The 21,048-nt window shown below is 33.3% G+C and overlaps 2 protein-coding genes across 2 annotated transcripts; one reads left to right on the forward strand and one right to left on the reverse strand.

Annotated features, from left to right (window-relative positions):
• Positions 1-2,012: 2,012 nt before the first annotated feature.
• On the forward strand, positions 2,013-3,241 carry LOC127084301 (CASP-like protein 2A2). The gene is made up of 3 exons (XM_051024719.1): positions 2,013-2,533; positions 2,601-2,715; positions 2,804-3,241. Exons 1-3 carry the CDS (start codon positions 2,283-2,285, stop codon positions 3,086-3,088), a joined length of 651 nt encoding a protein of 216 aa, XP_050880676.1. The 5' UTR covers positions 2,013-2,282; the 3' UTR covers positions 3,089-3,241.
• Positions 3,242-8,676: 5,435 nt separating this feature from the next.
• On the reverse strand, positions 8,677-11,647 carry LOC127080414 (uncharacterized). The gene is made up of 10 exons (XM_051020735.1): positions 11,440-11,647; positions 11,028-11,345; positions 10,828-10,944; positions 10,409-10,726; positions 10,058-10,315; positions 9,894-9,965; positions 9,518-9,813; positions 9,243-9,425; positions 9,044-9,154; positions 8,677-8,969 (listed from the first exon to the last, which is right to left on the reverse strand). The coding sequence occupies exons 1-10, from the start codon at positions 11,641-11,643 to the stop codon at positions 8,879-8,881; spliced, it is 1,968 nt and encodes a 655-aa protein (XP_050876692.1). The 5' UTR covers positions 11,644-11,647; the 3' UTR covers positions 8,677-8,878.
• Positions 11,648-21,048: the final 9,401 nt, after the last annotated feature.

The raw sequence follows: 21,048 nt of genomic DNA on the forward strand, positions 1-21,048 counted from the left end.
ATTAATAATGACACTTTAGAATACTAGTGTCAATAAGGAGGATTTTTTTTTAAAATAATCAAGTTTTTCAAAAAAAATACGAAAATAACCATGTTTTCAAAAAAAATATCAAAATAACCAAGTTTGGTAGAGGATGCGTCGGGGAAATTGGCGCATCCACATACCTTTAAGAGGAGGCGCCACGCGTCAATGCTTGTGGCGCCTGCATTGGCCCTCCAAGAGTCTGGCGCCTGAGTGTTGTTGCTAGTGAAAAGAAAACTTAATTTCGCAACCAACAAGAATCAAACACAGAAACTTCTGTTCAGGAGTTACACATGTTACCATTGCACCACAAACCCTTCATGTTAATTTGTTTCATCATATATTTAATATACCGTGTATAATTACAGTAGATTAATAAATTAGTAAAACTTAGTTGAATTTTTTTTCACTTAGTTTTAAAATAATGTATAATTACAGTAGATTAATTTGTTTCATCTCTATATTTGTCTTAATTATTTTCACTTAAAACTTTTATACCTATTTTAAAATTTTAAATTAACTAAATATATATTTAATTTAATTTTATCATTGTTTTAAAATATATAAGTTAAGAATATTATTTAATATTTGCATTTTAATTTCTTAAGAGTATAATCGCAATTTTATATTATAACATTAAATATAAAATATAGATAATATTCATTCGACATATCAAGTATGAACGTATATAGTTAAAATATTTATGTTTATTTAAAATTGATTATAATAAAATTAAATAAAATATATATTTTTTATTTTATAAAAAGAATTGTTTGATAAAAAAGAGTATTGTATAAAAAAATATTTTATGTATGTATATATATATATAGCAGTTCACAGAATTGGCATCCATTTTAAAATTCTTTAGTTGTGAGGATTTTTTTTAAAAATAATCAAGTTTTTCAAAAAAAAATACGAAAATATATCTATATATACATAAATATATATATATATATATAACCAAGTCTGGCGCCTCTTCTTGCTTGTTTTGGGGGTGCGTCAATTCCCCCGGCACACCCTCACCAAACTTGATTATTTTGGTATTTTTTTTAGAACATAATTATTTTTGTATTTTTTTTGAAAAATTTGATTATTTAAAAAAAAATCCCAATAAAGATATCAATGATATTCTACAACCAATTCCAAAGTTATTTAGCAAAGGTCACAAACAAAAAAATATAAACATGATTTCATGCTAGTACCACAAAGACCACATTTGATAACTTTATTATAAATTAGTCTCCAAATAGTAAAGACATAGATGCTAGATTATCTTTGTGTCATTTGACTAAGAGCCCTTTGAAATTTACAACCTTCTTTAAAATTGAAGGCCACATCGATACTATGAATCCAAACAAATTTGTCAAAAAAATTTAAATTAAAAATAATTAAATTGTTGGGCAGGTTATACAAATTAGAAATGATGTACATAAGCACAAATGTGTGATTAATCATTGAATATGAAATCTCTCACTATAAAAGTAAAAATTAAAATTAAAAATATGACTAGAGCGAATAGAAAAAGCATCATTTACCTAATTATCAAGTTAAAAAATAATAAAAGACTCATCATCAACAAGTCATTTGGATTTATCTTTCACATCTAAAAGTTTTCTTTTAATTCCTACCTAAATAAATAAGTGAATGGTATTGAATAAAACATATTTTCTAATAACCCCAAGTCTAAGAAAGCAAGCCAATTAATTTTATAAGTTAACTGAAAAATAAATAATATCTTAATTATTAAACTGACTATTTAGTAACATGTTAAAAAAACAAATAAAAATAATAAAACTAACAGTTTTAGATCTATTTACAATCTTATACACTAAAGGAAAAAAATCCTATCTATTTGACATTGAATAGAAATGGTTGTTAACCCCATTAAATACTCCTATCTATGCTTAGACAAAAAGAGGCTATTGTTGGTTATATTAATAGGGGGAAATGTAAGTATAGAAAGAGAGAAAAGGCTATCAAAATGTCATTGGAATATGTAGATTGTCATAATGGCATTCATTGCTTATTCAGTCTCTCCATACCTAACCTACTTGTCCCATCCTCCACTCTTTACTCTCTTCTTAACTTCACCTAATTAATTCCTCACATACCTTACCCTCCAAGACCAAACCTCAAATAGTAGTTGCTCTAGTACAGATACATGTTTCTCTGCCCTTATCAAAACTCATCAAAACCACACCAGAAACAATAGACAGCAACATAAAAGACGTAAGGTAACTCTGTGTAATCCATAGATCTTGATGATGGAGAAAGGAACTGGTATTGTTGTTACAGCTACAAGATCTCCCATGCAGCTTATGATGGGACGTGCTGTTACTGCAACAAGTGATCAGGAGCTAGAAGGTAACACAACTACCTTCCTACGCACTGCCGAGACTTTCCTGCGTCTACTTCCCATTGGCCTTTGCGTTACCGCTCTTGTCCTCATGCTTAAAAACTCCGAAGAAAACGATAATGGCTCTGTCTCCTACACTGACCTTGGAGCTTTCAGGTATATAAATATTTTACTGAAAACATTTTGCATGTGAGTATTTTGTTAACAAAATTGAGGGTTGCAGGTATTTGGTTCACGCGAATGGTATTTGCGCAGGTTATTCCCTACTTTCGGCTGTTCTTGTTGCTGTCCCCCGCCCTACTATATCTCGGGCTTGGACTTTCTTCTTCCTCGACCAGGTTCAACGATTAGTCCTTTAAGATGCATTTCAGCATATAAATGGCATTAGAAAGATTGAAATATTTTTGTGTATGTTCTCTTTCTTAGGCACTAACATACATAGTTTTGAGCGCGGGAGCTTCGTCGATGGAGGTGGTGTTCCTGGCTGAGAATGGAGACAGTGCAACAGTGTGGAGTTCAGCTTGTGGTTCTTTTGGTCAGTTTTGTCATAAGGTCGCAGCTTCGGTAGCTATAACGTTTGTAGCACTGGTTTGCTATGTCATTCTTTCTGTCATTTCCTCTTACAAGCTGTTCAGTATGTATGATGTTCCAGCAAGTAGCACCACTACTGCTACGGGCACTGACCATATTGCTCCTGCTTTCCGTGGCTAGCTTACGCTTATGCTTGTTGTGTTATAGGATGATAATTTAGCAGTTAAATTTTCTATGTTTTATGCTCAAGATAGGTGTGGCCAATAATATTAAATGTATCTATGTATTACAAGAACTTTGTTTATTATATATATGGTTCATGGATCCTTTTAACCTGCTTCGAAATTGAGCACATATTAGCATTGAATAAATGTTAGAGAAAAACTCCAGAAGAGAACACATAGAACAGCTTCATCAAAATTCTCTTAGCTTATTGCCTTACTAAAAAACCTGCTGACCTAGAAGGCAGACTATGATGGACCTGATCACCCGTTCACTATAGCAAACTGAAATTATTTGGATACACAATAAAGACTCAGCAGACAGCTAATTCAGGACCGATAAAAACTACACAGAAAATACTGCATAATATCCCAAATTGTTAATATTTCTCCATTTAATAATGTTTACACCTAAAAGAATTAAAGTGTTGGTCAAAATTCAGAGATCAACGATTTTAGGGTTAGCTAAAGCTATCTTAACTAAGGTAAGGTTAGACGAGTGCATACATGATCAAATATGAGCCAATAGCTAAAGCTGTCTTAACTAAGGTAAGGTTAGATGAGTGCATACACAATCAAATATGAGTCAATTGAATCTTTATCAGGTCTACCAAGGTCAATCGTGGTCTCTAAGACTTTAGATTTAGTTAAAATATAGTATGACTACGTAATTGAGGTTTATAATCATGTTTTGGGATAATAGTGTCATTAATCGAAGATGGTGAAGATTGTGTAACGGCAAAGTGAGAAAGATGCATATTTTTTTATGTTAAAGAAGTAACGAGAAAACATGGAAGACCTAATCCCAAGGAAAAGAGACAGGATGTTTTCTAAATTTAGGTGAAGAGACGGTGGTTTCTCGTGGGGTTTCACGAGAATTAGATGTCAGATTTTCACAGACAATGTCACTGTTCCATTATGAAACAGAAATAGTTGATGATGTAATGAAATAAGGTTCAGGTGCAGTTCTAGAAGGTTAGCACTCAAACGTCCAATTCAGTGAATGAAATATGGCACGTGCAACGCTTTATATAGTCTAGGCGGTTAGAACTGCTTCTAATTAATTTGGCGCTTCGAGTGGATCATCGTGTGATTAGATATAACAGTGGAAAGTAAGGAAGAGGTCGGAATTACATGTTTCGTGCTTGAGAAAGGTCATACATGTTCCTCGCGTATTTCATCTTGGTACTTGTAATTGTACCTTTATGCGCATGTCCTGTGAGGGGACCAAAATATATATTGTTCTGGGCACCCCATAGGCCCAATATGATATAAGATCAATTACCATCCATCATATACAAATTATCATGTTTGCAGTCTAAGGTATGATTCTGATCATAATTCACTCTACCTTTTTCATTTACTCACTGAATTGGGCGTCAAAGTGCTAATCTTGCAGTTCACCCCCATGTTACCACACTAGAGATCTGCACCACTGCGTCAAGAATCTACCTCATCAATTCACCAAAAATGATGGCTCTATAATTGAACAATGACGTCAGATGTAGGAGTCAACTTTTAATTCCTGCGAATTTTCATAATCATATCTCTTCTTATTCAACTCTCAACCATTATAATAGTTACACTAAGATGGAAGGAGCAAATTCTGATATTGTTTCCAAAAGTACTTTCGAATCCTCCAATTCAAGATCACAATTGATGTTCGTCATAGATGCAATCAGTTGATATCTGCTAAGGAAGGAAGAATCTCCACCACATAGTTCTCTCAAATTAACATCGCTAATTAAGAAAAGAAAGTGTGATAGGCCGATCTTAGGGTTACAAGACCACGAAAAGGTGGAAGGAACCTCTAATGCAATGCTTTCCCTAATCATTATTGTTGCCATAAGTAATCGCCATGTCTCAGGGATCCTCATTGATGACGAAAGTTCATGCAACTTAATAAACCTCGTCATCTTTATAGAGATAGGCTTAAGCAGACGATATCTTAGGTCGTGCGAAGGCCAGAGCCTCATAGAATTCAATGATTCATCTACTCGTCCATGTAGATGTATAAATCTATTGGTTTCCTTGGGATAAGGTAGAAACAAGATAATCATGAACATTCTCTTTGTGTGATTCCTTGTGGAAGCGTTTACCATGACATTCTAGGAAGGTCGTTCCTAGCAACGCTGAACGTTGTGGATTCCTTTATCCACTTGAAGATGAAGTATCACAATGTATTTGTCGTGACATGCGTGGGGCACGACAAATACATGAAGCAACAATGAAGAATTCTCTATCAATGACCATCATCCCTAAGAAGATGAGGAAGAAAGCTTAGGAAGCCACCAACTTAGTCGATCTTAACGTACGCAAAGACAAAACTATAAAAGACAATAAATCTGGTCTCTCGACCGGGATCAAAATGAGAGTCTTGAGGACAGTTCCAAATGACAAATTCGAAGTCATTCAGCTAGGCGATAACCCAACATGGTCGGTGAGGATAAGGTATGACCTACCCATAAGGGTGAAGAAAGGTCTAATTGAATGCTTAATGGCCAACGTTGATTTCTTCGTTGTCTCTCTCCACGAGATGCCTGGAATTGACCCTAGTGTATCATGCCATTAGTTAAACATCGATCCTGGTGTCGGGTATGTGTCATAAATAAGAAGGTGGAAGTATCATAAGAAGGTTGAGTCAACCATAAAGATAGACTAGGGTTTCCTAGACTCTAACTTTATCTCTAAAGTAAAGTACACCAAATGGTTATCCAATGCGGTGCTCGTTAAGAAAAGCTTTTGGAAAGTGGTGAATGTGTGTTGATTACATTGTCCTCAATAAAGTGTGTCCCAAAGACTCATACCCACTCTCAAGGATAGATAAGTTAGTGGATAATTCGGTCAAATACAAACTTTTATCATTTATGGATGCATACTTTAGCTATAATTGAATACCCATATATGAGTTGGATAGAGAGAAAACGGCCTTCATGAACAAAGAAGCCAACTACCAATATAATGTAATGCATTTTAGCCTAAATAATGCAAGGGCAAGATATCAGAGGATGATTAATAAGGTTTTCAAAGAAGAAATAGGTGAAATAGTTGAGGTATCCATGGACGAAATGATCATAATATAGTGAGAAGGGGTTATATGATCATCATCTTGCTCGTGTATTCTGAAGATTCTAGTAGTATAATATGAAGCTTAATCCATAAAAATTGTACATTTGAAGTCAGATCTGACAAGTTTTTAGGATTTTATTTGACAGAGAGGGGCATTGAAGCAAACCAAGATAAGTGTGAGACGCTCATTTGGATGGTGGAACCAACAACTAAGAAGGAAGTGGAAGTTGAACGGGATGCTAACAACCTTAAATAAGTTCATCTCGAAATTGGTGCAACATGCATTTCCATTCTACAAACTATTAAGAAAGAAACACATTTTGGATGAACCCCTGAATGTCAACGGGATTTTTCTTCGTTGAAGGTATCCTTGTCAAATCCACTAGTACTATCTCAACCTTTCGTTAGGGAAGTTTTGTACATCTACAGATCTACTTGGTCATGTCTGGTTAAGCGATTAACAATGTCCTCGTAAGAAAGCCAAATTCCTCCCAAAGTCTAGTCTATTTTATCTCTAGAGCCTTGTCTGGACCGAAGATACACTATCAAAAGATACAAAAGGCGGCATTGGCATTATTAACTCCATCCAGGAAGCTACGACGTTACTTCATTGCCCATGCCATAATTTTCTAAATTGACTAACCATTGAAATAAGTACTTCATTGTCCGAATATAGCAAGGAGACTAGCAAAGTGCTACATCAAGATGTCAGAATTTGATGTTTCCTTTGAATCAAAGAAAGCACTAAAAGTACAACTATTCTCAGAATTTATAGCAGATTTGACCCTATGAAGTCCAGAACTAGCTCGTACTTGGGTAGCGTTTAAAGATAAATTATCCAAAAGTCGAGGAAGTGGGACCAACTTAATCTTGGAGAACAAAGTCAGTCTAACAATGTAAGTATTTTTACGTTTTGAGTTTTCCACCACCAATAATCAAGTTGAGTTGAAATAATTATTGTCGGCTTCACCTTTGTGGATATATGTGATCAAGTGGTGATTCTTTAAGATCAAGGTTTGAAGTGTTCAAATGGTGGTGCTTGAAGATCAATGTCTGATGTAATCAAGTAGTGATGCTTGAATATCAAGGTGTCATTTGTTCTAATGATCAAGATATTCTCAAGATATGTCCAAGATGTCAAGATTTTTTGTGATGATCAAATTGTGATCAAGATATCAAAGCTTGGTGTTATGGTAATCAAGTTGTGAACAAGTTCCTAAAGATCAAGATATCAAAGGATATCTTTGTTGGATAACACCTCATGCGAAGCGACGTTCGATGAAGTCATTGTAGATATTTGATCAAGAAGTGTGTCTAATGATGTTATACCACTACGCCAAAAAAGACCTATGAGAGCGCTTTTTTTGGCCTTTAAAAGCGCTTAAAAGCGCTGCCGTAGGTGGCGCTGCTATAGGTTTTAGCAGCGCTTTTTGTTTACTAAAAAGCGCTGCTAAAGGTTGTCAATAGAGAGCGCTTTTTAGTAAAAAGCGCTGCTAAAGGTGGTATATAGACAACCTTTAAGAGCGCTTTTTACTAAAAAGCGCTCTCTATTGACAACCTTTAGCAGCGCTTTTGAGTAAAAAGCGCTCTTAAAGGTTGTCTATATACCACCTATAGCAGCGCTTTTTACTAAAAAGCGCTCTCTATTGACAACCTATAGCAGCGCTTTTTAGTAAAAAGCGCTCTCTATTGACAACCTATAGCAGCGCTTTTTACTAAAAAGCGCTCTCTATTGACAACCTTTAGCAGCGCTTTTTAGTAAAAAGCGCTCTCTATTGACAACCTTTAGCAGCGCTTTTTACTAAAAAGCGCTGTCTTTTCCTCTAGTAAAATAACAAAACGCTGCCTTCAGTTTAAGCCTACCATTTCAACCTGTAATATTTTTTGGGAATAATCCCATAAACCTGTAAATCAAGCCTCTCTAATTCAAGCATTTGGAGTCATAATTCAAGCATTTGTAATTTTTTAAACCAACACAAGCAAACCAACACAAGAATGAACACATTTGGAGTCATAATTCAAGCAAACCAACACAAGGATAGATAGGCACTGAACACATTTGGAGTCATAATTCAAGCATTTGTAATTTTTTAAAGCAAACCAACACAAGAATGAACACATTAATCTATCCATGAAATTAAAGATATCACTAAAATTATAAAGAACTATACACAAGTCAAAACTAATATGTTATACGGCCTATTTGGAGTCATAACTAATCTGTTAAAAATATAAAGAACTATACACTTGCCAACCAGAAACCATTCTTCATCAAAGTATTCATGTTATTTTGAAACCATTATATACTAATTAATCTTTTCTCAATAAAATATTGACACAATTCCTCCTTGATTTGTTCCAACTGCAGTCTCGTGTAATGAGCACACTTGTATTCATCAAAGTACTACATAACAAAACATAATATGCATGATTTAGTTAAAAGTAATAAATAATATGAAATATTCGATAAATATTAAAACAAATCCTAAGTTATAAATCCATACCGTGATTGGAATCTCTATTTGATTCATATTAATGATTTCCCTCATAAACCTCATTACAAAGTATCCGCAATCGATACCGTTGCGCTGTAGAGGACACTACATAGAAAAAAAAATAAGAATGTATAGTTATCTTTTCTTATCAAGTAGCATCACTATTATAAGCAAAATTGTGAAAATTAAAGTACCTGCACTTTTATCCACGTAATGTTGCTGGATTTAGTACGTGGTACTCGAGCTTGTCTTTGAGATCGGAACACTTTTATTGATCTAACAAAATAAAAACATATATTTAGAACAATCTCACATAAATATACACGAATATTTAGAACAGTCTCACTTACGTATCAACTAATTGCTTCATATCCGGATAATTTGTCCATTCACCATCTATCGAATTCAGAAAATATACCACTTCTTTTAAAGGATCAATAGCAAGCAACAACCAGTGACACCTATAAATTAAAACAAAAGTTTATATGGAAATTTTTTACGTAAAAGAAACAATTAAAGATTAGAATAAACTTAGAATTAAAATCTAACCCTGAATTATACGGCCAAAGATACAAGTTGTTTGTACTGCTGGCCATGAATCTCTTGACTAAGTACTCTCTACATGAATCCGGTTCCCTACAAATTAATGCTTTGTTGACCAGGGAGGAAGACACGAAACGGAATCTGTTTGACAATTGATCATTCCCGCGCATGAAATTGTCATACAAGAACCTTCAATAAAAACATAATAAACATTAGACTATTTTTATTGAAATGTGTAAATAAATTGTTCAAGTAATTAAATAATATATAGATCGGATTACCGGATGTATGTGTGTATAACACCGACGCCTAATTCTTGATGCCGAAAAATATGTTCCAGATCTTCTTTTCCGATTGTTTCAGTGCATGAATAACCAAAGATATCTTCCTCCATATCCAGTAAGCGAATAGCACCAGCTGTTGCCATATCTGATGAGTCAACAAGTGTTTCAAGAGATATCTGGTATCGAGGCACAAAAGCACCTTTTTTTGGCAAATAAGTCACTGGAAGATCCCTTTTGTTTTTCTGTCGACTACCAATTTTCTGGCTCAGTTGTTGTGACCCTTGAGCAAATACCTATAAATCATATAACATAGGTAAATTATAAAATCATGCATTTTTTGATTCGGATCATATAATTAACACTTTCAATATACCTCTTTTTGTGATGCAACAGACTCGTTGTGCCGCAAAATCCCTTTATCCTTAGATGCGGGTTTTGTAGGCGTCTAAAATTACCATGTAAAAAAAATTAACTTAACGGTTCAGAATTGACATTTGAATACTAAAAGATTCATAGTGGTTTTTGAATTCAACATACCTCATCATCAATGAAAATGAGATCCAAGGGCCATGCAACAAATGATCCTATTGCATCTCGCAGCAATGTTGCCTCTGAAACAATGTCAGGTATCGGTAGCAACGCATCCTTATCTAATACAACATCAACCGATACTTTAAGGTGTCCATCCGGGAGCGGTCTATGGTGAAGTAAATCTCCCGAAGTGTTGTGCACTTTTCCCTTGCCAACTAGGCGATAAGTCGGTGACGATAAGTATAGCTGACAAGATGAAATGCCCTAAACCAATAATAAATATGTTACTTTTAATGTGTATATATTTCAATTAACATAAATGTGCTATTTTAATTTCAAAATAACATATATAATTACCTCGGGAAATTTATTTTGACAATTGATACTGGCTTTCTCACTAGTTTCTTTCAACTGTGAACTGCACTTTTCCATACACCTATATCTCTCATTATCCTTTTGCAATTGAAGAACTTGCGCTTGTAATGCCTGCAACGTCTCCATCACTTCTTGATTGCTAGGATTTCTTCTCCTTGGATTCTTATACAAGGAAGTTGGAGTACAACCATGCCCTTTACCCCTCACCCGACCGGGATACTCAGGAACATTTAGTGCTCTACTAAGTACGCTCCTGTTCTCCTGGTCCTCAGCTGTGCTTATCGATTGAGATAGGGTCTCCTGAAATTCATTTACATATCGGAAATTATTAGTGGAGATAAAAAAATTAATTATATATTATTAAACTTTTGATTTAATTAAAGACACAATGTTCTACTTACACATTCATCATAAATATGTTGAACGTCATCCCTAACAGTTCCATCCTTTCCCACACGAGCTTCTTTCCACAAAACATGTGGCGGAAGTGATGTTGCGTCACTTTTCGTCTCGTCTAACTACGCATTGACACAAATAATAAGATAATCAATTATAACACATTGAGACAATTAATAAGATCGTAGCATTTTTGTATACTTACAATTTTTTCCTCTAAGCGTGCATATCCCAAACGCCCTTTTTTGTATGCATATGTGGGATTTGACGCTCTCTCGCGATTTGTGGCACTCACTTTCTTGAAATTTTCGTCTCTTCTTTGGGCTACAAAAGCAACCCATTCTTCTTCTGTAATGAAGATCGCATACTTCACTGGATATTCCGGATCATATTCAACAAAAAAATTTTCTTTGTCCTTAAGATACTTGTTTGTTAAAAACGTTCTCCACCCTCTGTGTCTTTTTCCGGCCAATTGAAGTATATACTTTTTTCGGATAGTTGTATCTTCAATGTTAAAAGACCTCTACGAAAAAATATTGGAATAGAGTGTGTTAGTATAAGTAATTTAAACACATTATCGTCAATATAAAGAAAATATAAACAATCATATATTGTACCAGTATCTCAGTCCAAATCTTATCTTTAGCGCTACCCAACTCTTTATTACTCCATCTTGTAGCAGTGATTGGAATGTGCATACGAACAAGTGTACCAATGTAGCTTGCCAACTTTGCAGCATTAGACCCAATTAGTTGGTTATCAGCATTCCAATTTACATTATATGTTACTGCTTTATCTCTATCACGAATGATACTCTTCATAATAGTGATGCCTCGTGTAATTTCTTTTTCTGAAGTATCATCAGGAGCATTTGCATCTTATGAGTTTTCTTGATCACTAGCCATTTAACCTGTAATAAAGAAAAAATAAAAATGAAATGAAAAATATAAAAATCCATAATCAATAATCCATATATATATTGAATAATATAAAATGACATAGGCTATAATTAAATTTTCTTGAATGACATAGGCTATAATTATACTATTACCTTTTTCAGTAACGTCTCTTTCTTTTCTTGGTAGGAATATGTTCTACTTTTCTTTTAACAACGCGGACGGTTGGATTGATCCAAATACCCTCATTATGATCATTTCTAATACATGATTCATTCTCATTTTGATCATTTATGGTAAAAGATTCAATCTCAACATCAATATCACCTTGATCTCCAATTCTTTCATCAATTACTTTGTTAGATAAAAGCACTATAGACCATTTCGTACTTGTCGGATCAGTGACATAGAATACTTGTTTAGCTTGAGAGGCTAGAATGAAAGGCTCATCTGTGTAACCCACCCTATTAAGATCAACTTGCAAAAATCCTGACTTATCCACTCGTATGCCATTATTATTTTCAACCCACTTGCAACCAAATATAGGAATCTGAAACTTCTCATAATCAAACACCAAAATGCGCTCGATAACCCCAAAATATGACAGATTTGCAAATTTCGGGTTTAAGTCCTTCACACTTGATATGTGCATTGCTTCAGCTACCAAGGTGACACCACTATTTTGCATAGTACTTTTATCATCTTGTTCTTTGGTATAAAATGTGTATCCATTAATTGCGTATGCGCTATAAGAAAACACAACCAAACTTGGACCATATGCTAAACATCTCAACCTTTCTGTTATTGAAGCGGGATCTGAACGATACTTTGAATAAATATGTTCCTTAAACCATGGTATGAAACTTCGATTGTGCTCTCGTACTATCCAATTCTCATTTCTATTCGGATTTAAACCTCGAAGAACACCCTTGTGCATTTCAACATACGGCTCAACCTCAATCTCATTGTGCAGAACATACAAATGCACTTGATCTCGTTCGACCCTTGATACTGTCACAACTTTATTTCCAATTAGCTGTTTACCTTCTTTTTTTTCAACAATATGAGATTTGGGGAGTCCAATTGATTGAACATTTGACAAATATTCTGTACAAAACTCAACCGCTTCTTCAACAATGTATCGTTCGGCAATACAACCCTCTGGTCGACTTCGGTTTTTCACATACCCTTTTAATATTTTCATATAACGTTCAGCAGGGTACATCCATCTCATATAAGCTGGTCCGCACAATTGTGTCTCTTTCACAAGATGAACGACTAGATGGACCATTATGTCAAAAAACGAGGGAGGAAAATACATTTCAAGATCACACAAAGTAACAACTATTTCTTTTTGCAATGTTGGTAAGATCGCAGGATCGATCATCTTACTGCAAATTGACTTGAAGAAAAAACACAATTTAGTTATTGCGCTTCTTACTTTTTCTGGCAGAATAGAACGTATACTTATCGGTAGAAAATGTTCCATTATAACATGGCAATCATGCGTCTTTAAACTCTTTAACTTGAGGTCTTTCATAGACACAAGTCTTCTAATATCTGATGAGTAGCCTTCTGGAACTTTAACTTCACTTAGGAACTTACACAATATTTTTTTCTCCTTTCTAGATAGAGTGTAAACAGCAGGTGGTAGATATGTTTGTTTTCCTTTCTTCACGGGTCCCAATTCAGTAACGTACCAATAACACTGTCAAATACATTTTTTACAATGGAAATACAGAAGAAGGTAGACTTTCCTTATATATTGAGTAACGTACCAATAACACTGTCAAATACATTTTTTTCAATATGCATAACATCGAGGAAATGTCTTACATACAAAGACTTCCAATATGGCAGTTCAAAAAAAATTGACCTTTTCTTCCACCCACTCTTGACAAGTGTATGTGCAAAAGGCTTGCCAAACTTAGTACTTACGTCCTTCACCTTTTCAAAAATTTGATCACCTGTCAACATTGTTGGAGCTCTACCTTCTTCTGTATTTCCATTGAATGCTTTTCTCCACCCACGGTAGTGATGATTAGAATTTAAGAATCTACGATGACCGAGAAAGACATTCTTATGACAAAGGTCCAATCGCATCGTATCGGTTCCGTCTTCACAAACAGGACACGCTTTTTCACCTTTAATGCTGTACCCTGATAGATTTCCGTATGCTGGAAAATCATTAATTGTTCCAAACAACATCGCCCTCAAGTTGAAACTTTCTTTCCTATACCCATCATAAACCTCCACACCGTTCTCCCACAAAAACTTTAAATCTTCGATTAAGGGTGTCAAGTATACGTCTATGTCATTCCCTGGTTGTTTAGGCCCAGAAATTAACATAGATAACATCATGTACTTACGCTTCATACATAGCCATGGAGGTAGGTTATAAATCATAAGAATCACAGGCCATGTGCTATGCGAGATACTTTGAATACCATGTGGGTTCATTCCATCAGTAGACAATGCCAAGCGAAGGTTTCTTGCTTCTTTTCCAAATTCAGGATAATCATTATCAATTTTCATCCACTGGGGTGAATCTGCCGGATGTCGAAACTTTCCATCAATAATTCTTTCATCTGCATGCCAAGTCAAGTGTCTTGAATCGGTTTCACTACGATACATGCGTCTAAATCTCGGAATTATAGGAAAATACCATAAGACTTTTGCTGGAGACAACTTTTTCTTATATCGAGGGGCACCACATTTAGGACACTCATTTAACGATGCATACTCGTTTCGAAACAAAACGCAATCGTTTGAACAGGCATGTATCTTATCATAGCTCATGCCAATAGAGCACAACATCTTTTTGGCCTCATACGTTCGATTGGGAAGAACATTATCCTCTGGTAGTATATCTTTCATAAGAGCTAATAACTCTGTGAAACTTTTATCCGACCATCCATTGCCCGCCTTTAAGTTGTACAACTTTAATAACGCAGACAATCTTGTGAATTTTGTACAACCATTATACAACGGTTTCTCTGCATCGCTTACCAACCTCTCGAACATTTTGGGACAGTCCTTAAGATCTTCTTCAAGCGCTTCTGCAATCTCTTCGACTCGATCATAATCATATGTATCTGTGCAATCGCTGTTTGAAGCATAGGTCGTATTATACCCCGATTCAACATTCTCGTTACTTTTCTCACCATGCAAATTCCAACATGTATAACTTTTATCAATTCCATACCGTAGTAAATGCGATGCCAACTGAACCGCGTCAACCTGACTCCCATAACAGCAACTCAAGCAAGGACATGTCATTCGATTGGGGTCTTTGGCGTGCGCAATAGCAAACTTAACAAATTTCGATACCCCATTCTCGTACTCTTTCGACAATCGATTGGAATACATCCATGTCTTATCCATGGTTTTAACGCAAAGTAATTAGGGTACAAAACGGTATAACGCGTTTCTGTCAAAACCCAAAGTATACACGGAATGAATACGGAGCAAGAAAACACAACATATTCACGCAATTTCAGACAAATTCATCACAGTGTACCAGTAATTTGAGGAAGAAATTTACCTCGGATTTACCGAACAGCAACGTCGAGAAGGTCAAACTCACGGAAACACAGGGAATGAGCGTTGTACATATAAAACAACATCAAGGATAAGTCATAACGTATAAAACAATTCAAGAAACTTATATGATGCACATGAACAATTCACATATAGTCCATCAGGGTTCATTTTACACTACAGTGACCATCTTAAAAATTCACATAATATTAAAACATCATTTTACAACATTAAATAGGATTGCCAAAATATGACTGTAGCAGACAAAGTTATGCCAAAATATGAATGTACATTTTGAAGTTTAACTGTTCATTCAAACCAACATGTAATAGGATTGCCAAAATATGAGACATTGCTCTAAGTTCTTGAAACCATATCACATATATCACTGTAGCAGACAAAGTTATTCCATTTGAGTATCCAACATTTAACATCAAAATCACTTTCTGAAATTTCAGTAATAGTTAGAATATGAGGATACAATGGTGCAAACATATCAGTTCATTCCTTCCTACTTTCTCAGCAAATTTAAACAAATGTTGAAAAGGCACTGATTCTATTAGAACTCCCAACATTATTTCTAAGTCAATGGCGATGCAAGTTACAGAATATCATTTATATCAGAACAAGATGAAACTTTCGGTAAGTTACAGAATATTAAGCAAACATAGTCACAAACTCTAATAATCGATACTGACAAATAAATAACCCATAATGTAGCAATGCAAGTCCATTCAAACCAAAATCGACCACCTATTCTTTGACTTCTAGGGCAAAACAGAAAGACACGAAAACCTAACCTTAAAACGCAATGAGATTTCCAGGTATTGAATCCTTCTCTTTCGAATGCAGTCTCTTTCAAATTTGCAGTGTTTATCGTTGAGATTTCCAGGTACTCTGTGGAATTTTTTCCAGGGCAGCGAGAGCTTCGAACGAGAGAGAGTGAAAGAGGGATTTCTGAAAGTCAGGGATTTTGTAATATTAGATTTATTATAATTTTTATAAATGACCTATGAGAGCGCTTTTACCATGAAAGCGCTTTCATAGATGTGAGACTGAGACCTATAAGAGCGCTTTTACCTTAAAAGCGCTTTCATAAGTCTGAAACCCATGAGACCTATAAGAGCGCTTTTACCTCAAAAGCGCTTTCATAAGTGTGAAACCCATGAGACCTATAAGAGCGCTTTTACCTTAAAAGCGCTTTCATAAGTGTGTGAGACTGAGACCTATAAGAGCGTTTTTACCTTAAAAGCGCTTTCATAAGTGTGAAACCCATGAGACCTATAAGAGCGCTTTTACCTTAAAAGCGCTTTCATAAGTGTGAAACTCATAGATGTGAGACTGAGACCTATAAGAGCGCTTTTACCTTAAAAGCGCTTTCATAAGTGTGAAACCCATGAGACCTATAAGAGCGCTTTTACCTTAAAAGCGCTTTCATAAGTGTGAAACTCATAGATGTGAGACTGAGACCTATAAGAGCGCTTTTACCTTAAAAGCGCTTTCATAAGTGGAGACCTATAAGAGCGCTTTTACCTTAAAAGCGCTTTCTTTACATAGGCGAATTTTTTTCAAGCTATTACAGCGCTTTTTTTAAAAAGCGCTTTCTTTTTGGTGCTGCCAAAAGCACTTTTTGGCGTAGTGTACATTTGCGGATCTAGGTTCTTGCATGTATGAAGTTGATAATCCTTTTGACAACCTTCCTAAGTGTTTTGATGACAACAACGCCAATGATTATTAAAGTCAATGGTAATAAATTTCCAACTCTTTGATGATGGTGATTAACTGGAAGAAATCTAAAGCCTCGTCAAGTAGGAGACCCAAGGTTCCATTGAAGTTCTTATATGATTGGCGTATCTGGAAAAAGAACCTGAAAGCTTTGAGATTGTGAATGAGAGATGTGAAAGCTCGTCTAGTTGTAGGAGGAAGTTTCATGGTGATGATGTGATGTTGAGGTACATGGAAGAAGCATGGGATGGTCATGGTATGTGATGGATACAAGCATGAAGAACACGCATGTACATAAGCTGATTTTTCTTCTCACTCTTTTTTGTATTATTATTTATTTATTATTAATATGATGTAAAAAAATAAATCCATTTGGAAGTCTATTCTTTTTTCATGTGAAGTGCAATGAGAATAACACTAACTTAGCTAAATTCTATTTTTTTTTCCTAAAAAGCTCTTGATTATTTAAATGAAATACAAAAAAAAATGTAGTACAGATGACCAATTGTAAAATAAAATAATTTTATAATCTGTTCCTATTTATTTTTTGATGCACTAAAATAACTCTAAGAAAAAACAATGTAAAAATAAGCTAACTTTGATTAAATAAGAAAAAAAACAGTGTCTTTCTTACTTTATAAAGCTTTTAATCCTATTTAGCAACATGACAAAAGATTAGAGTATGCATTAATAAAAGGTTAATCAAAGTTGGAATAAATGGAAAGACTAAGAATATGTATTAAATAATACTATGAAACAAGGTCTAAGGTCAAACATTGACTTTGACTTTTTCCATATGTAAGCCAACGGTCAACTAATGATGCAAATGGAAGTTAATACCATGCAAGCCAATATGATGAATTTTCATTAAGACAATGTAAAAAGGGATGAAAGTATTGATCAAGGATAAAAAAACACTCGACTTTAATGGATTTTTGTAGATGAACTCTTGCATGATGAAAAAGGGGAATGACCAAATGAAATGGTCATGTAAGTGCAAATAAAAAGAAAATGAAATGCAATTTAGGTAGGACAAAATTGGATCATGACACTATATAATGCAATAAGTAAAATCAAATGAATGGTAGGATAAAATTGGGGTATGATAAAAGCAAGCCAGAAGACTGAAGCACGCATAGGGGGATACACGTCGATGTCTGCGAAGATAACCATTATTGACGGTTAACATTCTAATAATATATAAGGCGAGCCTATTCATGTCAACAAATGTCACAAATTTTACTTATTCTCTGTAGAACTAAAATATCCAAGTCATAGAAAGAAACAGTTTGTGAGAAGATGTATGAGTCTACGTCCTTTCTTTAAGTCTTTTAAATTCAAGCATTTACTTTGATGATATTTATTATGCTTTTGTTTACTTTCTTCTTCCAAAGTAATTATGCATTATTTCAATTAGAGTTTGTATCCAATTATTCGACATTCAAACATCTAAGGTCCAATCACAAATACTTTTCGTTGTACTTTTCTGCACAAACTGTCTTTAGAATTTTTTTTTCTGAGTTTAATCCATTAAGTAAACTAAACTTGTGATTTAATTTACTAAAAATACTAGTAAACACAACCATAGTGGTTTTCTTTGAACAAATAATTTCAATAGATGAACGAACATCCGAAGAGTCATCATCAGATGAATGTTATTATGAAGTTTTATCCAGTAGAATATTTGAAGAAGTTTCAATAAGTAGAATCTTTGAAAGTAGAGACGATGAAGAGACAATACCTAGAAGATTATGCAAATAGTCAACTTCTGGAAGAATATTCAAAGATCCCCCATACCAAGTCTCCTCTGAAGAAGTAACAATGAATGATGAATCAATGAGATCAATATCAAGAGATTCAAATGTCTTTAAGAATATATTCGATGATACATCAGAAGACTCTCGCAGAGTGCCTCCTTAAAAAGGATGAAGAAAATCATATGTGCCTAAAAAAATCATAAATAGAAGGAAAAAATTAAATCATTGATTTATAAATGCTCTTTTTGCAATAAACTTGATCATTTAAAGCCTTTTCCTTATAAAAAATTGAATGAAATAAGATGGGGGAAAAGGAATAACTTATACCTCTTAAACTTAAATTGACTAACACACCAGAACTAAAAAAATTTAAATACCAAAGATAAAAAATTTGATCTATTGTAGCTTAATGTGATGAGGATTAGTAACTCAAAATTTAGACTAAACTATAGTCACATTGCATCAAAATTTAAAAGCTTAAAAAATATTAAGACACTTAGTGCAAAAAGTAAAGAGAATTTGGAGATTGTTCAACACCTTGCTCAAATTTACACATAATTTAATATCATTGTTTAGCTAGAACATGAAAATCAGATAAGAGGATAAATTACAATCTTCTTGATGCAATCAACAAAAATATGTATGTTAGTGGCACAAATTGTTACATGTGGCAAAATAGGTTCGCCCCGTCGGACATATCTATTTTTCTTTTATTTTTTGTCAGGCGAGTCTATGATTGAGACCCACACCCTTTATCATGTCTACCCAGCCCCGTCCTCACTCATTTTTACATGGCACACAAAATATATTTAGTGCAAAAACTCTACTATGTCGGTCTTTCTTCATTTTTTTTCCATACTTTTGTTGGGAGGACCTAAACGCAACAAACATGCCCATAGGTTTTAAATATATTTTCTCCTAGATTTTTTTAATGTGCGAGATGATATACATGAAAGTTGCTTACAAAATTTTAAATGTTGACCATATATAAAATGTTATAGTTAGTTCCGAAATAAGACAAAAATTAAAAATAGTAAAATAAAACCATTTAGTTAGAACAAATGCTGGTTTTAGTTTAATGAGATAATTTTGAATATTAATTCACATTCTTCTAGTGATGTTTCAAATTTAAAAAGAATGTCAAATTTGCATTTCTCATAAGAAATTTGTATATTCACTAATCTTAAATGTCTCATGTTTTTTTATAAAAAAAAATATTTGTAATATTTTTTTTAGTGTAAATGCTAACATTTTATCATAAAAAATTCTAATATTTTTATAAATTAAAATGTTAATATCATTTAAAAAGGAGAATAGTTAAAATGAGGGGGAAAATCCTCTGAAGTGTTTCTTCACATGTAAAAAAATAATAAGTTGTGAATTAGTATAGTTTTAATATTTAAAGTAAATTCATAAAAAAAAGTTGCTCTTTAAATGATTTTAATGTCTTAATATTTTAGAATAATTTGATTTAAAAATTAAATAAATATTTTTATTTATTAGATTTAAATAAAAATGAATTACCTTACATTTTTATTAGAAATGGTTAGGTCAATTTTCGTTTTTTTTATCATGTCATAATGTCATATATGGTTTTTCAAGTATATTATTTTTTACTCCCAATATTAATATTAATAGTGTATCATTATTATTGTCACATTTTTAACTCATAATATAGATTTTAATATTCCATTATTATTGTCACTTTACTCAATTACCTAATTTACTCAATTACCTTATAGTAAAAACGTTGAATATAAATGATATAAATTATATTTTTTCTTTTATAAAAAATAATAGCTATGTATATAGAAAGAAAAAAAAGCCAAACAAATTTTAATAATAAAAATCCGTTCAAATAATTTTTTTCTTAAACATGAATATCAATAACATTTATTTCCTCTGGTCTCATATATAATTTTTTTTTAAAAAAACTCACACTATAAGAAAAATATTTCTTATATAATAAATATAATAATTGACTTTATTTATATTTAAGATCATTGAATTTTTTTATTTTTTATATTTGAGACTGGAGAGAATATTTTATAAATTTAATATTCATACTTTTAACACATTTATGAAACAAGATAATTAATCTAGATAAATTGCCAACACGTATAGGTAAAAAAAAAAAGACGTGTATATTTATAGTCTTACAAATATGTAGTTATTTTAGAATAAGTAGTACGGTTTTGAAAAAAATGTACTATCTTTTTTATTATAAGTTTGATTTGCATATTTTTAAGATTAAAAGAAAACATATCATAAATATTAAATAACCAATTTTACTTTTTTTACAAATAAG

Source organism: Lathyrus oleraceus, chromosome 5 (genome assembly GCF_024323335.1).
Source record: "Lathyrus oleraceus cultivar Zhongwan6 chromosome 5, CAAS_Psat_ZW6_1.0, whole genome shotgun sequence".
Taxonomy (NCBI): Eukaryota; Viridiplantae; Streptophyta; class Magnoliopsida; order Fabales; family Fabaceae; genus Lathyrus; species Lathyrus oleraceus.